The sequence below is a fragment of the Triplophysa rosa genome, linkage group LG8, assembly GCF_024868665.1.
Source record: "Triplophysa rosa linkage group LG8, Trosa_1v2, whole genome shotgun sequence".
NCBI lineage: Eukaryota > Metazoa > Chordata > Actinopteri > Cypriniformes > Nemacheilidae > Triplophysa > Triplophysa rosa.
Window position 1 is genome coordinate 4,803,547 of NC_079897.1, and position 19,777 is coordinate 4,823,323.

The 19,777-nt window shown below is 37.4% G+C and overlaps 2 protein-coding genes across 3 annotated transcripts; one reads left to right on the forward strand and one right to left on the reverse strand.

Moving 5' to 3' along the window:
* The first annotated feature begins 182 nt into the window (after positions 1 to 182).
* On the forward strand, positions 183 to 3,681 carry slc25a40 (solute carrier family 25 member 40). Of its 2 annotated transcripts, none has more exons than XM_057340434.1 (11): positions 183 to 477; positions 585 to 692; positions 900 to 959; positions 1,047 to 1,153; positions 1,275 to 1,342; positions 1,441 to 1,565; positions 1,669 to 1,842; positions 1,932 to 2,038; positions 2,411 to 2,492; positions 2,602 to 2,682; positions 3,028 to 3,681. In XM_057340434.1, exons 2-11 carry the CDS (start codon positions 593 to 595, stop codon positions 3,210 to 3,212), a joined length of 1,089 nt encoding a protein of 362 aa, XP_057196417.1. In that variant the 5' UTR covers positions 183 to 477; positions 585 to 592; the 3' UTR covers positions 3,213 to 3,681. The 2 variants fall into 2 exon arrangements, with proteins under 2 accessions (XP_057196417.1, XP_057196418.1); XM_057340435.1 differs by having other exon boundaries at positions 2,961 to 3,192.
* A 110-nt stretch (positions 3,682 to 3,791) lies between these two features.
* rundc3b (RUN domain containing 3b) lies at positions 3,792 to 19,394 on the reverse strand. Its single transcript, XM_057340433.1, has 11 exons — positions 19,176 to 19,394; positions 16,534 to 16,649; positions 15,030 to 15,163; positions 14,453 to 14,538; positions 14,110 to 14,199; positions 13,808 to 13,888; positions 13,545 to 13,716; positions 13,200 to 13,357; positions 8,417 to 8,563; positions 7,351 to 7,478; positions 3,792 to 6,745 (listed from the first exon to the last, which is right to left on the reverse strand). The coding sequence occupies exons 1-11, from the start codon at positions 19,370 to 19,372 to the stop codon at positions 6,600 to 6,602; spliced, it is 1,455 nt and encodes a 484-aa protein (XP_057196416.1). The 5' UTR covers positions 19,373 to 19,394; the 3' UTR covers positions 3,792 to 6,599.
* Between the last annotated feature and the right edge of the window lie 383 nt (positions 19,395 to 19,777).

Here is a 19,777-nt window from a genome sequence, read left to right on the forward strand (position 1 = left end):
AGTAATAATCATTCTCATATGACGATTATAGGCTTTTATTCAGGATACACAATTTAAAACTTATATTAATAGGGCATAAGACTTCGACACAGTTTCATGACCGTAAACATTCCATTGTGTCGAATGACGAAATTTAAAAGCAAAGCAGTAACGAATGTGCTGCTGTGAATTAGCAGGCACCACGCACGTCATGTGTTGTGTAAGCGCAATGGCGCACAGTAGCGTAGCAGCATGAAACTCTAGGCGATTCATGTCAATTTGTTTTTAACTTTGTATTTTACTAATAGTAATAACACCGATGACATTGTCCAGTTTCGTCGGGTTTGGGTAGTAACGTTATTTGCTGCTGACGTTCTTTAAAAACTCCGTAGTGGGGCAGTTGTAGTTGACAGCTGATAAAGTCAATGCAACCGGGGGAGTGTTCTTGTAACGTTACATGTATAACGAACATGTGAGTTTTTTTAAACAAAGTCCAAGGTAAGCGAGACAATTTAATAATGTTCATATTTGACACGTGACTTTTGTTAATGGAACTTCTAAAAACAAGGAAGTACTTAATGATCTGAACTTTAAATACATTACAGGTGTTGAAATGGTCTCTCAGAAAAGTTCTCTAGTAGCCACAGAGGGCCTTACAGCCTTCCAGCAGATGGTGGCGTCCTGCTCTGGGGCAATTATTACTTCACTGTTTGGTAGGGTGATGGACTCAGATGACAATGAACTGTTTATATTTTAAACAAATAACAAAGACCATTGCTGTTACTGGATGCTGGATGTATGTTAAACAGGCTTGTTTTTGATTACAGATCTGAATTTCATAAAATATGCAGTTAAATATATGTTTATATCAGGCTGAGTATAAAACCCAAGAACATAATAATATTCAATTTTATTCACAGTGACGCCTCTTGATGTTGTGAAGATCAGACTGCAGGCTCAGAAGAATCCTTTTCCCAAAGGTAAACATGTGATTGTCTCTGTATCAGACTTTGATGTGGTTGAAAACCTTATTTATTTATTTGTTTGTTTATTCTTCTGACCGACAGGTAAATGTTTTGTGTACTGTAATGGCTTGATGGATCATATATGCGTCTGTGAGAATGGAAATGGTAAAGCGTGGTACAAAGCACCCGGTCATTTCAACGGCACCCTGGTAAGACAAACCATTCAAAGCAATTTTAAGGATAAAATGATCATCTTCAAGGACTGTTACATGTCGTTACCTTACAGACTGAAGCGTTGCAGAGTTACATTTTTAACATTTTCTGTCCTAGGATGCCTTTATTAAGATCATACGCAGGGAGGGAATCAGGTCTCTGTGGAGTGGCCTTCCACCAACGCTGTAAGTGTTCAGCTTCATTTCAACACCCTGAGGATGTTTACTGCTATCTGGACACAGCTGACCTTTACTGCGAGAACATTGAAGTGTTTTTTTTGTAGGGTGATGGCAGTGCCTGCGACTGTGATCTATTTTACATCTTATGATCAGCTCTGCACTGCTCTCAAGGTCAGGATGGGAGACAGATCTGACACGGCTCCACTACTGGCCGGTGCTTTCGCAAGAGGTACTGTTAAACCAGATTGATTAAGTGTTTGACCTTTCCACCACATTCTTACCTACGGTATCAAAGCGTGCTCAGCTTTACCTGAGTTTTGTGTGTGTGTCAGTGGGCTCGGTCACAGTAATAAGCCCCCTGGAGCTGATCCGCACAAAGCTTCAGTCTGAGAAACAGTCGTACCGACAGCTGAGTACTGTGATCAGGTCATCGGTGCACAGCGAGGGCTTGCGGTCTCTGTGGAGAGGCTGGGGTCCCATGCTGCTTCGAGACGTCCCCTTCTCAGGTGATTCGCACAATAATAGACACATAGCCTGCGCCGGTTAAATTAAGACTACATATGAACCCTTGTGTGTGTTTGGTTTTTCTCATCAGCGATGTACTGGTATAACTATGAGAAGGGGAAATCCTGGCTGTGTGATTACTTCAGCTCAAATCCAACCTTTGCTATCACATTCACAGCCGGAGCGGTGTCTGGATCAGTGAGTCTGTGTGATGTCTCGTGGGAATTATTTATAGGTGTTATTAACATCTGTTGGAGCAAAAATAGGTCCAGTTTAGTGAAATGCTGTTTGCATTCTGATGCATCCCACCTAATAGACCTTCTTACTCAAAACAAATCATGCGGTCAGGTTTCAAACTAGTCTGTGGCTTTAAATGAAAACACATTTATGAGTTTTGAAGTATATACCTTGCATATACTGTACATGGGCAAGAATTTGACATATCTGACAATATACACATTACACTGTATAAATATACAAATAACTTTTTCCTTTTTTATTTTTCCATCATTAAGATGAACTTGTGAGTTACACAAACACATCCGCCTAAGTACTTTCTTATTGTATTAGATTGCAGCGATAGTCACGTTGCCGTTTGATGTGGTGAAGACGAGGCGGCAAGTGGAACTTGGTGAATTGCAGGCAACGAATTGTGAGTATCAAAATTCAAGTTACAAGTAATCATGAATGACTGGAAAAATCATGGAAAAGTAATTGAAATTCATTGGTCCAAATGTGGGAACCGTGTGTTTTCTTTGCAGTGTCCACACAAGTCTCATCCAGCACATACAATGTGATGAAGCGGATAGTGGCAGAGAATGGCTTTTCTGGACTGTTTGCAGGTAGATGTACTGTATTAAATTTCTCCCACTATCATTTCAACTGTATTAACAAAAATAAAATGTTTTAACTAGACAAGTAACTATAACAATTAGGGCTGCAAAATGAATTAAAATGATCAAAATATCACAAATGTGCATATTGCAATATTCATATCGCAGTGGCTTGCAATAACCAAATGATTTTAGTACATTTAATATAAAAAGTTATGTGTAGTCGAAGTTTTAGGTTGATGCAGATGCAAATAGTGATGCTTTCGTTTTTCTTTAATATTGTGCAGCCCTAATAACAACTACCACTAGATGTCTCAGTGGAACAGCACTGACTCGCTCTCATCTTATCATCAGGTTTTATGCCCAGGCTGATAAAAGTGGCACCTGCGTGTGCTATAATGATTAGCACATATGAGTTTGGAAAAGCTTTGTTTCGCAGACGTAACCTGGAGAAAGACCGGACTGCCGCCCAGCACCTCATCCATCACACACCTGAGACAACAGCTCTGCAGCAAATCACTGAACGCTTCGTCAGATAGATTTCTTTAAAAACAAGAGGAATTAATAACAGGTTATCACACCTTTTCCCCATCATGTCAAGCTGTGAAATAAACTGCCTTTCTCTAGTGAACATATATTCAAAAGAGTCAAGAAGGAACACATGGCAGACATTTTAGATTTTTTTAATTACATAAATTATATTGTGATTAAAAATCAGATCAGATTTAATCTTTAATATTAATGTTTTTATTTATTGATACTTTTTTTCGTTTTTCATTATTTATGGAATTTTTAATCGTTACACAAACAATTTGGATACCATTAGATGTCATGTTTATTAATGTAATTGATTTAATAGTTTTTGTATATGATTTTTTATTCTCTGTAGTCTGCCGTTTAGTAATCTCATTATTTGTTTGTTTTTGTTAATAAATAAGGACAGTGTGTGTTAATGGTGCCAAAAGCCCTGAAACTCGGGTAACGCTGTTATGTAAAAGCCCATTAACTGATTGGATGTTTGATTTCTTATGTATCTAAACATCTTATTATGTTGCCTACAAAGTAAGGGGGGATATTTAAAATGCATACTGTATATAAAACATATCTGATTTTTTATATACAGAATATTGCCTTTCTTTTAATTTGAGCTATGCACGGCTTACAATATTTCAAGGGTTAGAAACTGTTCTTTGTGAGTCTAATATCGACAAAAAAGAAAAGAAAATCCACATCGAGTATCACAAAACACTACAGATGACAAAAGTCTATGTTTGAGACAAAACCAGCCTTTAGCCAAGATCGAATTTACATTTCAGTTTATTGAAAAATCATGGGCGTAGATAAGGACATAAATTAAATGACAGAACAAATTAATACCAAATGATACTGAATATATGATATTCATCTCAGTGTGCCTTCATTGTGCTTACAGCATTTGTTTCTGTCACACTGTAATAGAACAGAAAGTTTGACAAATTTTAACAAGTTTAACAATAGCTAAATCCCCCAAAACGTAAAAAGCCATAAAAAAAGAATACATTCAAAAATGTCAGTCAAGGCATTAAAATTCAGCAGTTTAACTCAAACAAATGATAACTTTTCCATTTAAAAACAACGACTGTGTCAGCAACCTATCCAGAAAAGAAAATTAAGACCGTAATTCCTACAGTATTTCATAAGCACTTCTTAATGTACGCAGCTGCATTCCTTCAGTCCACTAGACACATCAAATATGTTTCGTTGTATGTGTTGAATCAGACAGTACTGAATGAATGTATTTGAAAAACTTGCACTGTCAGATGTACAGGCTTCTGACGACATATCATATCTAGCTCTGAACAGTGTACAACATGCGTTTACATGTAAAGCGTATTTCTGTGGTACAAAAAGAAAATCACATCGGCAGACGAGACAATCTTAAAGGCTAAAAACACAGATGCTCGGCTCGGCAAGAGCTCTTCATATGCTTTTGTCTTGAATCTGAAATTCTATTATGCATTTCTGAACGTGAAATTATTATAAATCATGGCCTAGCATGCCTCATAACCTGATTTTCTAAAACCAGTCTGTTTATAATTATTACTATTAACACTTTTTTGTACTTTTGCAGCAAGTATTACAAGTAACCAGCTAGTTCGATAAAAAAATATTTTTTAACTTTTTAAATTAAGAAAACAACTATTTATTTCCAGTTCTGTCTAATATACTGTATTTTTATTGTATGCACATTAGCCACTCTCTGAATGATGGTGAGAAAATATGCATAACTAATACCCTGTGTTTGATGAATATGTAGTGGTGTGTGGATATGTAAATTAGATCATACATATGCATGAGCACTCCATGTAAGAGGGCACGTTCACTGATTGAAGAATTCTGAATACGGAGTGAATCTTATATGCTTCATTTAAAATGTGTTAACATCTACATACAGCACACCAGATGTATGTGTGAGAATTAAGGCAAACATAGAAGGTGAACATATCAATGTCATACATCAAGAGCATTCAAAACCTTTAGGTTTCTGACTATGTCTATGGTGAATTTTTAATTGAAAGTGAAATGAAAATAACTTTTTACGCAATGCACATTTCTTGTGTTATTGTGCATGACGCATGTTATGCTGAAAAAAAAGATTGTTTGTTTTCTGTACTGAAAGTGCATTAACTTGTTCCTGAACCAATTTTTCTTCACAGTCAATGTCACCAAACCCCATTACATTTTAAAAACCACTTTAAAAACTCATGCAAAAAGTGGGCCAAATATTCCTGACAACCACCATCATTAAAATTACCATTAAAAACGGTCTATTTGACATTTACAGTTATTTGAAACATGAAAGGTGATATACCCACACTATTTGTTTATGTAAACCTTGTACAGTTTTAACACTGCAGTTTAAATGCGCTGTGAGATTCCCATATTCTCATTACAAATACCAAGTACTTATACTGTGTGAATTCATTACGCCTTTCAAGGGATTTATTACACAAATCCCTTGGTCAATAACAGCATTCTGAGGTTTAATATTTTCGTATAATGACCACTAAACCGTTTAATTGACCACAATGCTGCTGTGCTGAACCGTGTATAGCTATGCCATATTTACGTTTCTCATATCACTCTGCTTCCTCTCTCTTCAACTCAAATCAATATTTCCTGTTCATTTATTTATTTATCTGGTCAGTAGCCATGTATCAAGCAGCGTAATGTAGACTCAATGGTCAATATTGCAACGAACAGCTCTTTAGGATGATGCAACATTCCTATGCCCTGTGCCCGGATTTGACTGTACGTTAAGCTTTCCGTAAAGTCAAGATCTCAGTGAGCTACACTTATCTATCTCAAAATAAATCAGTGTTGGAATTTTTAAACTTAAGGATGAATAAATATTTGAATTGATAAAGTAGGTGTAAATAAACTTTAAATGTATCTAATAGTTTAGCTGGAAGCCAAAGTTCCACTCGTATTAACTTGCAATTCCACACAGATGAGATTTTACAAACAAAATGACCTCAAGCTCAAAATTAAAATAACAAAATAAACTGGTAAATGCAAAAATGAAATCTGGGTTGTTTTACAAAAGGCTCGAATTCCTGATGTCCTGAGTCAAGATTGTCGTTCCATGAGATTCATTAAACAGATGGTAAGTGTGTGTGAGGAAGTTGATAAACAATAATAAACACAAACTTCAATGACATACTGAACAAATTAAATTAGACTACAACCAGAACTGGGGTGTTGCCTTGTCCAGCAGAAATGTCTCTCTGAGAAACACTGAGCATGGTAGTGTAGTTTTTCTTTCTAATCGTTTATCCTATATTTTCTCTCAATGTACAATCCAAACCATTGTTTGTCAAGTAGGACATTGTGTTTGTGTGAATGTGTCTGTCTATGCGTATAATGTCCATACTTTTCTGCCGTGTTCAGGACGGAGTAAGTCCTGGGCTGGTCATGTCTGTTGTGGGACTGGCCAGATACTCACTTGACTTTAGGCTGGCAAGAGATTTGTAACTGGCCATCGAGGTCATTGATCCACACAACCCCCTAAGAGATGGAGTATCCTCTTTCCCTGTGAAAACACAACCGCACATAGATGCACATTAGTGAGTAGACATCAACATCTCACATGTGATATCTTCTAATGTTATTAGTGATTCTTTTAAAGTGAGAAAAAACAGCTGCAGACACAACATCTGAGCAAAAGAAAAACTGACAGGTCAGAGGATGGCGTTAGCAACACCAAGGTCATGGGTTCGTTTTCCTGTAAATTAATGGCACTTAATGATAAATTGTATAATGTACAAAAACGCATAAGGCCTGGATCAAATTTGACCACAAAAATATGCAATATTTGTATATAGCAGTATTTACAACAAACTTGTTATTTTACTACAGTACAGAATCTGAAAACAAGACAAAAAACATCAGTACACATTATCAGGGCTCGACATTAACGCTTGTCCGGGACAAGTGAATGTTTTGTATGGGCAAGTGAAAGAGACGTTGTCTCATGTTTTCCTGAGATTCACGTGAACGCTGCGGGAAAAATGCTGCTGATATCTTCCCTCAGGTGGTATGAAGAAAATGACATCATTTTTAATTAAGTCAATTCTAGATGTCAGAGAATGATGATGTCACCAGAGCTGACTCATAACACACAGACACAACACAAACCTTCCCTGTGCCAGTGTGAAAGTCCTGCCTTGCTGTCCAGACTGTGAGGGTTCAGCTGTGGTGGATCCAGAGACGCCTGAGATAGACTCATATCTGCAGAAAGATGCTCCAAACTTTGGAAGCTCTTACTGTGGGACACACACAGGCAAATTTGATTAAACTTGTCAAAAACATGTCACATTTCACCCAAAATAAAGCATAAAAGGCCTATTTTAAGAATCTTACGATTATGATAACACATTAAGTGAATGAATGATTTTTTCCGTTTGCCTTTCTGTGGTGTGAAAAAAACCAAATAATTTAAATTCTACAGTTTAGTATATCATCCAGTAGTATTTGTTGTACAGTTCACCTAAAATGAAAATTCTTTCATCATTTACTCACACTCATGTCATTCCAAACCTGTTTGACTTTCTTTCTTCTGCAGAACACAAAATAAGATATTTAGAAGAATGTTAAAAACCCCAAAACATTGGCCCCCATTGACTTCAATTGTATGCACGCAAAACCACTTAGGAATTCAAAATGTCGTCTTTTGTATTTAACACAAGAAAAAGTCATAAACATGTTCATAATTTTCATTTTTGGGTGAACTACCCCTTCAAATGTGTGATGCACTACTATAGTACTGTATTACAGTAATGAGAATCTAATGAAAGTCACCATTGATAATAAGTGAAATAACAAAAGCTCAAAACTAAGAATTTGGGGGAGAATGCGATCAAAAAATATGAAAGTTTCTGGGCATGTTTTTGTGAGATTCACCCAAGATTTGGTTTAAAATGACGTCAGCCCTTTAAATAGCCCTCTATACGTTCCTCATGAATGGCAGTGATGGCTGTTTAAAGTGTGCCAAAACTATAATGTGATTTCAGAGCTGCATACATCAGCTAAAACCAAAATGAAGCTGAGATAAGGGCGAAAAATACAGCTGCGCACAGCTGACGTTTGCTTATGTTGAACAGGAACAGACCTTGATTGAAATCCAATACTGTATAAACTCTGAGGTAAAGCTGCATGTATCAATACTAGGTTCATACTTTGGATAAAAACAGGAAGCACATACTCATCCCATGGTCCTGTGCGTTTCCTGTACAGGAGCGTATCCAAGGCAACAGCGTTAGCATCCAAGGCAGCAGGTGAGGGCCACTGATTTGTCAAGTGGGAAGTAAGCTCCTGTCTGGAGCGCAGGTCATGGTTCTTCATCACCGTTCTGAGTAAACAGATACATAAAAGGACACAAAGAGATAGAGCAGAGGGACGAAGATAAGAACAACAGAGGACATAAAGTCTTTGAACTGATATATTTAGGCAGACAAGAATAGCTTGGTGTTTCTAACTTAAAGTTGTTAAAGTTCACTTCCTATCCTGATTTTGTAAAGCAATATTCTTGAATAAGTCTGCATAGTGTTCCTGTAGCCCGACTCGTAGGGCATTGTGGTGGCAGCGCAAATAAAGTCATAGGTTTGATTCCCAGGGAACACACATACTGATCAAATGTCTGGTATACTTTGGATAAAAGCGTCTGCATAAATGTAAATTTATTTCAAAAACACGACGAGTGTCTGTCTATCTATCAATGACTTAACCTGCCAATATACTCAAACAAACAAACAGTCTTCAACCTCAGCAATAAGGTTTCGAAACTGCCCACAGCTGGAAATCACCCATTGTAAATCACTCACAGCAGTCTGAGAACAAACACGCTCCGTATTGATTCAGCCTCTGATGTTGCAACCGATACAGGGATACACGTACAGCTTTACATAGAAAGAGATTGCTTTATATCTTCTCAGATTACAACTTTAATCTCTAAACGTCCAAGGACCAAGGATCAAATCACCAAGGATGCTATCAGAACGAATGCCTTTACATTTGTTCATTCAGCAGATGCTTTGTTCAAAGCACCTTACATTTACATTTATGCATTTGCCAGACGCTTTATCTAAAGCAACATACGGTGCATTCAATCTATACTTTTCTATTAGTATATGTGTTTCTTGGAGATCAAACCTTTGACTCAGGAATAAACTGAAATAAGCTGAGACACTAAAAGTATTTATTATTTAAAGGTGTTTGAGATTTAGTGGCATCCTGTGGTGAGGTTGTGAATTGAAACCAACTGCTCACTCCACTCCCCCCTTTCGAGGCACTACAGAGGCTGACACAGGACTAATATGTCGTCACGTTTTCGTTTCTTTGCCGAAGGAGATAACGTATTCCCAAAACATGCTCTGTAGAGCAGTTGTCCATTTAATTTAATTTAATTAATCACTCACATGTATGATTAAATTAATTTGTGATTTAATCTGTGCGTTAATTAAAGATTTAATAAAATTGAATTAGATAATAATTCAATTTTATGCATAATTGGAATAATTCTCCTTTCAAATATGTATAAAGCACAGTATAACGATCAATAAAACTCAACACATTTTATTTAGATACTGAAGTAAATGACATAAATAATCAAAGACTTCAACACAACATAGAGGATTTAAAGCAGATATTTATTGAAAGAGATGATTAAACATTATCTTTAAGCTTAACATTATATTCTTACCATATAAATTTAGCAGGTTTTCCGTTTTTAGAAACAACAATCAAATGCTTCTTTAGTCCCACTCACAAACATCAGGGTCCGGTCATTTAAACCCGCCAAATCGATCGAAAATCACTAAAATATGTGTTTACTCTCACAAATGAAAGATATAAAGTAAAGAAAGAATATGAATAAACCGCTATATCAGGCAGTGAGGTAAAAAGAAATGACCGTTAACGTAAAATGATGCGAGCGCGCGCCTCTTTGCATAACAGCGTTGTGGCTAGAAGGGATACAGCTACGTCCGGAAGTAATGCAAAATCTCGCCATAAAATTACAATAAATTACATTAGCTAACGCCTACACCTAGCCCAACCCTAACCTTACAATAACAAAAATAGTAACTAGATTTAGTACATTTTCTAAAGAAACTGTGAGTGATGCTTTCGTGGCAAACCGTGGAACTCGGCACTAGGGTGATGACACTAAGTACTAATGAATCTAACCAACCCCCATGACTCTAAGATGTTCTGATACAGAGATATAGGTCTTGCTAATGGTTGCTAGGCTAATGTGTGTGGTTGCTATGGGCGTGGCTTGGCATCTGCCAACTGATGATGCTTCAAGCCACAAGTGAAACAAACCAACTCCCATGTCTCTACGATGTTCCTATGCATAGATGTACGTGTTGTTAAATAGTTGCTAGGCTAACCTGTTTAGTTGCTATGGGCGTGGCTTAGCATCTGCCAATTGATGATGCTCTAAGCTATGAGTGTAAAGAACCAACCCCCGTCTCTCTGCGATGTTCCGATGCAGAGATATATTTATTGCTAAATGGTTGCAAGGCTGACATGTTTTGTTGCTATGGGCGTGGCTTCGAAGCTTCATGATGATCCTGGGACACTGATTGGTTGCCTGAGTAAAACGAGCCCACCCCCTTGTCTCTATGACACTGTGTTGCAAAGATATCCACCTGAACCTTTTATAATGGGAGTCTATGGGATCGGTTTCTAGGTTGCTGTAAATGGTTGCTATGGGCGTGGCTTAATAGCTTCAAGATGATCCTGTGACACTGATTGGTTGTGTGAGTCAAATGAGCCCACCCCCTTGTCTCTACGACACTGTGTTGCAATGACATCCACATGGACTTTTTATAATGGGAGTCTATGGGATCGGTTGCTAGGTTGCTGTAAATGGTTGCTATGGGCGTGGCTTAATAACTTCAAAATGATCATTTCACACTGATTGGTAGCCTGAGTAAAATGAGCCCACCCCCTTGTCTCTAAGTGGTTGTACTGCTAAGATATTCAACACGGGACGTTTTACGCCTTATATGGGCATGCTTCCTGTGATTGGGAAATTTTGGGAGGCTCTTACACCCCAGGGGTACAACTTACACCCCATTGTGAGTGATGTTCTTACAGAGCCTGATAGCCTCTTCAAATCGTGTATTATTTTCATGTTTCTACAATATCCTCACTCGGAGCTACGACCCGTCAAAGTTGGGCGCAATGTTAAGTCAAAGGGATTTTTCGGGTTTTTATTCTCCCGCCTATCGCACCCCCTCCACCCGATCGCTTCCAAAAGTCATCACACACCATTCCTCAATGGGCCGCTCGATTTGATGTAGTCATTCATGGGTCCAAAGCGAAAAAATAACGCGTGAATATATAGGTATCTAGGTTTTGAATGGGAGTCTATGGGCGCCATTATAAGTATACGGAAATTTTGGGAGGCTCTCACACCCCAGGGGTGCAACTTACACCCCATTGTGATTTATGTTCTTATAGAGCCTGATAACTTCTTCAAATCGTGTTTTATTTTCATGTTTCTACGATATCCTCGCTCGGAGCTACGATCCCTCAAAGTTGGGCGCAATGTTAAGTCAATGGGATTTTTCGGGTGGTTTTTCGCCCCCCATCACTTATAAAAGTCATAGCACACCATTCCCGAATAGGCCTGTCGATGTGATGTATTCATTCGTGGGTCTACGTCAAAAGCTGCGGGACAAGTAGCGTGCCAAACTTTTGGCGGAACAAGAATAATTATAAGAAGTATGTATGTTCGAATAACAATAGTTATGCTTTTTCAAAGCATCACTAATTAACTGTTGTCAGTGTGACAAAAATTATGCGGTATTGAAGTGCGCATGCCCAGTGGAGCTGTATCCCTTCTAGCCATGACCGGCGCGTGTTGGAGACCTGCACGCACATATCAGACGCACGCACTAAATACATATAAATGCAGTTTTAATTGTGGTATCGAATTAAACTCCTGTTTAATAGCTGTTAGAAGTTGGATTTATAGCATTCGTCTTGACATAATAACAGATTTTACTCTGATCATAAATTTTCCATATAATAACATAAACAGAAATGATCAGATTCATTAATCAAATGACCAGTGCTCAGGTTATCTGAAGACCAGTACACCACGTCGCTACAACGTTCTCCATGGGATTAATTCACAACATTATTTAAGTACGTGGCTAGGACGTTTCTGGAACGTTAGCAAAAATTCTAAGAAATGGAATGTTGCCAAGACATCCTCAGAACATGGTCACAAAGTAATGTCACGGTGACCAAATGAAGATGAACTGACGACGTCGTCAGAACGTACTGTGTTTGCTGGGTAGTGCATTTCTGTCAATAGATCCTCCTTAATATAACACATTGGACCTGTAACACATATACATCAAGAATGTATTTTTTTTCTTCCAGTAGTTTCTCCATCAAATCCCCTCCTGATTCACATGCTGCAATAAACTATTAACTTCTATGCATCTGTCTCCATAGCAACCCTGCTCTGGTCTTGGGGGTGACATCTCTACAAGCAGACAGCTTTCCGGTGCTCAGATGAACCATGAACTTCAGTCTGACAGAGTGAAAAATCCAGTCGATATCTTTGGACATGAGTATTGAGATTCAGACAATGCATCTACTCCACAAAATATTAAAAAAGTGATTTTTGCTTTTCACTTCTTTAGTTCGTTTCATTCCAGCTCTTACATGTATACAACTTGTAATCGTACACTATAAATATGTAAAGCTCTTGACAAAATGCTTGGGATGTTCCCCATTTGTAAGTCACTTTGTATAAAAGCATCTCTTAAATAAATGTAAAACAAATATTAAAGAGCTAATACATGCACACAAATAAAAAAGATAAATCAATACACTTCACAGACCTCTTGGAAGAATATTTCTCACCAGCACCAGCACTTTTCATTACCATAAATCAATTACTTTCACAGAGAGAGTGAATTCACTAATGTTTCCAATTGTATAATAGTTTTAAAGAGTCTTACAGTTGATCCTGAAGCTCCAGGATGATGATCTCCAGCTGCTCTTTCTCCTGTTTGTGGCTGATTTCAGTGTCTGTGAGGCGCTGCAGGAGAGATGTATTCTGAGACACTGACTCGGACAGCTGAGCTTCTCTCAGACGCACCAGCTCCTCCAGATAACCCTAAACACACGACACATGCAACTGGAATCAGGGCTGACGGTACGACTGTATAAACCATGCAACAATGGTATTGCTCACAGCAATGGAATGGTCAAGTCCAGCGCACTGCATTGTGGGATGCAGTAATCGAAAATACAATTCACCTATAACTCAAAAGTTATGCATACTGCAGAAACAATTCTCTCACCTTCTGTTCCAGCACGACTCTGTATTTCTGCTCCAGTCTTTTACTCTTGCTGTACCAGCTGCTCTGATCGGCCATCAGACTTGCCGCCATGTAGGCTTCAGGAGTTCCTGCTTCACTTCCACTGCTGCCGAGCGTCCTCATCTCCTCTTCATCACTGCTGATGCTGTCAGATCTGACACATGAACACATCCCACAGCCTGAATTAAGAGATGCGTTAACAGACGCGTTCACACGTATGACAGGTGTGTGTGTGCGGCACTCACGTCTGTGTGAATTTAAGGTACGGTGTGTAGTCAATGACCACTGGACAGCTCTCATCAAGCACCTCCCCCTTTAGACAGAAACTGTCAAATTGAAGATGAGAATTTTAGCAAAACTCGATACATGCACTTCACCGGTATAGAATGTCACAGTGTAAAAGGATTATGGGATGTGATGAAATAAATGTGTGTGGGAGGATTATGTCAGCAGGTGTTTATGAAGCGCAACCCATATAATGACCGATCAACATCCTGTCCCGCTGAATGTCACAGCCACCCTACAGACAGGAAATGATTGAACGTACCTAAAGTCAATGGCATTTAGGCCAATCAGAGTATCCGCAAGAAGCCCCGCCTCCTCGCACAGAACTACCGCCCCGTCCTCATAGAACCTCCTGATAAACAAACACAAAATGAATCTGATGAAGACCACCAATTAAAAACACTTTTGTATTTTAGATTTCGCACACCTTCTACCAATTTTTTTTATGATTTTGTCTTTTGCATTTATTCAGTTATTTCCTTTTTAGATTTTTATAGTAACGCATTCACAAAGAGCAATTTGTATTTTATGGAACTCAGCATATAAATATATTTACAAAAGTAAACTTTAAAAAAATCATTTCCATGACTCATCAATGCTCAAACCTGGTAGTTTTAAAGTCTTTCAGAGCTGCCGAAATGTATTCAGACAAACGTTTCTCCATTAACGCTACTCTGATCCAGGCACGACCCTGAGAGAAACACAGAGAGAGAGCATCCTCTTACCTGTCAACCACAAAAGCCTTTAAAACGAAAGTAATTCAGCAGAGAGACGACAGAGGCTGGCATTAACATTCATCTTGGACAGCACGGAACACAAGTCCAAAACTTTTTGCGATCGGATTATTCAAACCACGTTAGAGATGGTCAGAAACGCATTTGACCACATCATATTTGTAGAGGCTAATGCATCCTGATGCATTCCGGACAACAGCGAAGGACCGTCTCCTCATATAACAAACCAAAACAAGGTTAAACTAGGGTGTACGCCAGTTAAGATTTAAAACAAGATTTAAAAAATAATGAATTCAAACAGTTATACATAAACAAGACTTTATGAATGTCTTTACACATATCCAAAATTCTTTATAATATAACAATGAACTTTCACTGTTAACTTTAAATTTGTAGCGATATAACATTTCTTGTGGGAAGTAAAACGTTTTTGTGTGTGTGTTCTGACCTTTGCCCTGGAGCTGCGGACGTTCTCCATGTTTTCAATGCTGTGGATGCAGCTGTGTGGTACTTTACTACACGCTACACGTACGTAATCCCAGAAACTGCGTGGACTCTCATAGCCAAACCAACTGACCTGACCTAAAGAGAGAATACAGGTATACACACACCGCATGAGTATCAGGAGATGTATATAACTTATTTCTATTAATCGGTTTAAGTCAATTTATATTGCACTTTTTACAATTTTCATTGTTACAAAGCAGCTGTACATAAAACATATTGACTATAAGCAAAACATTTAAAGCACACATTTATGATAAGGGAGAGAGAAACACAGGTCAAATATTAAACAGACTATAAATTCCTAAAATATACAACAAAAATGTATTTTATGTAATCAAATTAATTGACTTGGAAGTCTTTTTTGTTGTATTGGTGCACATAAAAATGAATGAAATATCACAATTTCCTTGGTTTATCCATTAAAAACACATTACATACTGACATTGACATTTTTAACTACATTTTTTACTGTATATTATTGCATAGTTAACTCGAAAATAAAAATTCTGTCATCAATTATTCATCCTTATGTGGTTGAAAACCTGTTTAAGACTCTTTCTTCTGTGGTACACAAAATATATTTTGAAGAATGTTGGTAACCAAACAACGGTGGCACCCAATGACATAAATCGTATAAAAACCACTGAAAAGTCAAAGGGTGCCACCATGATTTGGCTACCAACGTTCTCCAAAATATCTTCTTTTGTATTCTGCAGAAGAAAGAAAACCATAGGTTTGAGATGTGAGTAAATGATGAAAGAATTTGGTTTCAATATTTTAAAACTGTGTGACAAATATATGATTTGGTTGAAATGATGAACAGAGAAATAATGAGAGTATCTTCTTCCAAAAGCTTAAAAACTGTGGATGTACAGTATCTATATTCCCCAGACCTATAACTCATATACAGAGCCAGAGTCTATAAACAGATTAGAACTGAGAGAGAGAGAAAGAAAATGTTATTGTGTCAGAGTCTGATCTTCTCAAACCCAAAATGAGACACTCACTGTTCTTTTTATACCTCATTAACTCTACTGGAGTGTGTGTGTGTGTATGTGTGTGTGTGTGTGCGTGTGTCTACGAGCAGCATACATCATAGCATCATTATATAATGGTGGTGGATGCGTGTGAGACGTCAGGCTTCTGGGATAATTCAATTTCACAGACACCGTGTGTGTGGGGGATATTATATTATATTATATATCTTCATTTCACACGTGAGGAAAAATGCGTGTTGCCTGTTACAATAGTTCTGTTGTGACCTGAATATTCCTCGCACGACTATCAAACTTTAGAAGATCTGGCATTATCTTTATATGTTTTTATAATGACCTGCATACACTTGATCGAATTAAAGGGTTATGTCACACATACACACACAAATAACAGAAAAAAAGGCATTCAGAAACAAATAAAGTGCACCAATATAACAGTTTCTGTCTCACCTTTCAGTCTGTGGCTCAGAATATGTTCCAGAATAGACACAAAGTTGATGAACTCAGCAGATGCGTCATCTATCGTTTCAAAACACGAGCGATCAATGAGGGTCTTCACCGAGAACCTGCGAACTCACAACACACAACTGTGAGCACGCTGACAGTTCATCTGTCAGAAACACTAAATGAGCTTTTAGGAGTTCTTCAATGGGAGACGCCACGTGTTTTATGGAGGCGTTTATTACGGTTTCATTACATGTAATTCTGGTATAATGACAGTCCAAGTTATTATTGCCAGCTTTTTTATGAGTCGTGACTTTTTCATTTCAGAGATAATTTCACATCTGACATTTCCTTTTGAAAACACAGCGAAAATGTGGTAAAACAAGGATGAAACTGAGATTTTTTCCCTTCATCTTCTTGACTCTTTCTTTGACCAGACTGTCACTACAAAGTAAAGTTGGACTAAAAATGATAAATTTTGAGATCAAAAAAATATTTTTTATTTATGAGATCATGAAGGATGACTTATACTCTATGAATTAAACATGTAACATGATGAGGTCATGTGACACAACTGTTCAAAATGTTTGCTGATGCACAAAACATACAATCTCACTTTATGAAAAGAAATGCAGGTAGGATGCACTGTGCAGTATGCAGAAAGATAATAACATAACCAGACTCGAAATCACTTTCATTAAAGGTCACATAGGGAATATTAAATTGGAAATATACGCTTGCTATTTTTTTATTTTATAGACTATAAATCAAACAGAAAAATAAGCAAAAGGGTTGATGCACAACCTGTGAACACAGCTGCACCTAATAACACATCATGTCATTTTTTTCTAAACATTATATAGAAAGAATAAACTGTTCGCTATAAAAATAAGGGTTTGTTTGTCTGAGGAGTTGAAAAAATTTCAGAAACAAAACACAGTGCTAACATAATATTTTTAATAAGGTGTAACGATAAACTTACAATTCATTTGCTTCATTACATGATATTATCACAATTTTTAATTTTGAACAAAATTAAAAAGAAACTCAAATTCAAATAACATATTTTTGCAAAACAAATTACAAAATTCAAGAATTAATTGAACCTTCTAAGAAATCTGTGAGTAAATTAATAAAAACTGAATACTGTTTAGGCTTGTCACTGAAAAATACAACTGTATTTTAACAAAATAAAAAAAAACAAGAATTAAGCTAAGCTAAAAGAACTTCTCAACAGGTCATGTTTGGCAGCTCAACCAATAAATTAAATTAATTAAACATGTCATACCATAAAAAAATGCTACAGCTCTTTAATACAAAGCCTACATTTTTGGTATTGCGCGATATCGTGCATATAATGTTACACATATGTTTGTGACACCCTTTTCAACCACTCTGAACGTCAACATGTTATCACCAAAAACCCACCTGAGGTGATTTATTCTGGCTCTGAATGAACTCTGGATCAGATATCACAGGATAAATGGGAGGAAATGGATTTCTGCTTATCTGTCCCTCTGTTCTCCCACACACAAACAGCAAAATGACTATGACAGTCTGAGTCTCACACACATACACGTCACACTCGTAGCCTTTCCATTGGCTGATACCTGCTGTGCCCACTTAATAGGCATGACATTTATTTGTGTTGCTTTTCCTGCTTCAAACATTCTCTGTGTGATGCTGTCTTATTAGACTTACTCACAGAGTACATGTTTCTGAAATATACATTTCTCAAAGTCACAATCAAGGAAAGTCAGAAACTACCCACTGACATCACTTCCTTCAACAGGTTGTGAACATTTTACAGAAATAAAAAAATAATAGAAAAAATAATTGAGATAATTGAGACATTTTGAAAACCAGTGTACTGCTTATTTCATGCTCAACAGTATCAGTACTTCATAAAATAGTATGTAGTATGCAACAATAAACAATTCAGCATGATATTTTGTTGTTATACGAACATCTTCAATTCAGTGAGTGAGGTCCTGTTGTCATAAACAAACAAACATTGTAATTTTGCTCTTTTTTGTATGTAATCATGCTAACCCTTTGTAGTTTGATCAAAGGAAGTCAAAATTGGTGATGCTATAAAATATGGCAAATAACAGTCTAGAAATCTCCCTCATTTGTATGGATCAATCTGGATGAAAGCATCTGCTGCAAAAAATAATACATGTAAATGTAGAAATCTCACAAATTAGGTGGTTTTACTACAGTAGCCATAGCTCAATTCTAGTATTTGTGGTAAAACCACAGTAACCACAAATTGACCATAGTCTCACTCGAGTGATTCTATCTTAAGCATGATATTTATAGTAAAACGGATAATACAAACGCTGATCCACCTGGGGAAAAAACAACACAGTGAATACAGTGGTCAGTGCAATTTTTGATATTACAGTACTATGGTATTACCACAATACTTTTTTGGAAGGGCTCTGTCAATTATGACGTGATGCTCACTGACGACAGATCTCAGATCAGCGTTACTGTGTGCAGCGCACGTACATCTACATTATCGTCATCATCTCTCCTGGTCCAACATCAGCAATGTGCAAAACCAAACTTGTAATCTATGACATCAGCGCACACGCTCGCTGCTGCAGTATGTCAGACACAATTCATGTGTGATCAGACTTTACCTGCACACGGTGATCAGATTCCTCCTCTCCACGGCTCTGATACGCGCTGCTGCTTTTTTCCGAGCCCCGTTAAATCCGAGATTTAAAGATGCCATGATTTCTCCTGTACAGCTCTTTATTATAACGCCGTGCGTGTCTTTCTCGGATGCTTTTATCAGTCTCTGACTTACTGACTGACTGACTTTCGCTAAAGCCATAGAAATGTAAGCATGTAGAGAGTCCAGTAGCAGGTAGGCGAGACATTAATGGGCGTGGTTTAGCGGCCCGGAAGCTCTCTATATTTGGTCAGGGACGGTGGGTAAAACAATTTTTTGTAGTTAGCTTACTTTGACTGTCCACAAGTTTTCAATTCAATGGCTTTTTTATGCTTTAATCTAGTGTAAATTATCGTCCACGTCGAAACTGAAATGGCTGTTTTGACCACGTGATTCATGTTACTTTTTTCAACGCTGGTAAATCGCGGGTCTTATCACTCATTGCTGGAGAAGGATTTTACATATTGTTTTAAGAACAGTTTTAGGAATTGTCCGTCAGTTTCAGCGTTAGGAATCAAATCTGGGATTTATAACATTTAGTTAATAATACATGATAATCTACTAGCG

What these genes read in the sequence shown, in the direction of transcription:
- slc25a40 (XM_057340434.1), top strand. Translation starts at nt 593, where the DNA reads ATGGTCTCTCAGAAAAGTTCTCTAGTAGCCACAGAGGGCCTTACAGCC. An exon ending in GGCCGGTGCTTTCGCAAGAG is followed by an intron (nt 1,566 to 1,668) that starts GTACTGTTAAAC and finishes TGTGTGTGTCAG; the next exon opens with TGGGCTCGGTCACAGTAATA. An exon ending in TCGAGACGTCCCCTTCTCAG is followed by an intron (nt 1,843 to 1,931) that starts GTGATTCGCACA and finishes TTTTCTCATCAG; the next exon opens with CGATGTACTGGTATAACTAT.
- rundc3b (XM_057340433.1), bottom strand. Translation starts at nt 19,372, where the DNA reads ATGGCTTTAGCGAAAGTCAGTCAGTCAGTAAGTCAGAGACTGATAAAA. An exon ending in TCCGCAGCTCCAGGGCAAAG is followed by an intron (nt 14,539 to 15,029) that starts GTCAGAACACAC and finishes TGTTTCTCTCAG; the next exon opens with GGTCGTGCCTGGATCAGAGT. An exon ending in CTGGAGCTTCAGGATCAACT is followed by an intron (nt 8,564 to 13,199) that starts GTAAGACTCTTT and finishes CTGTTTACTCAG; the next exon opens with AACGGTGATGAAGAACCATG.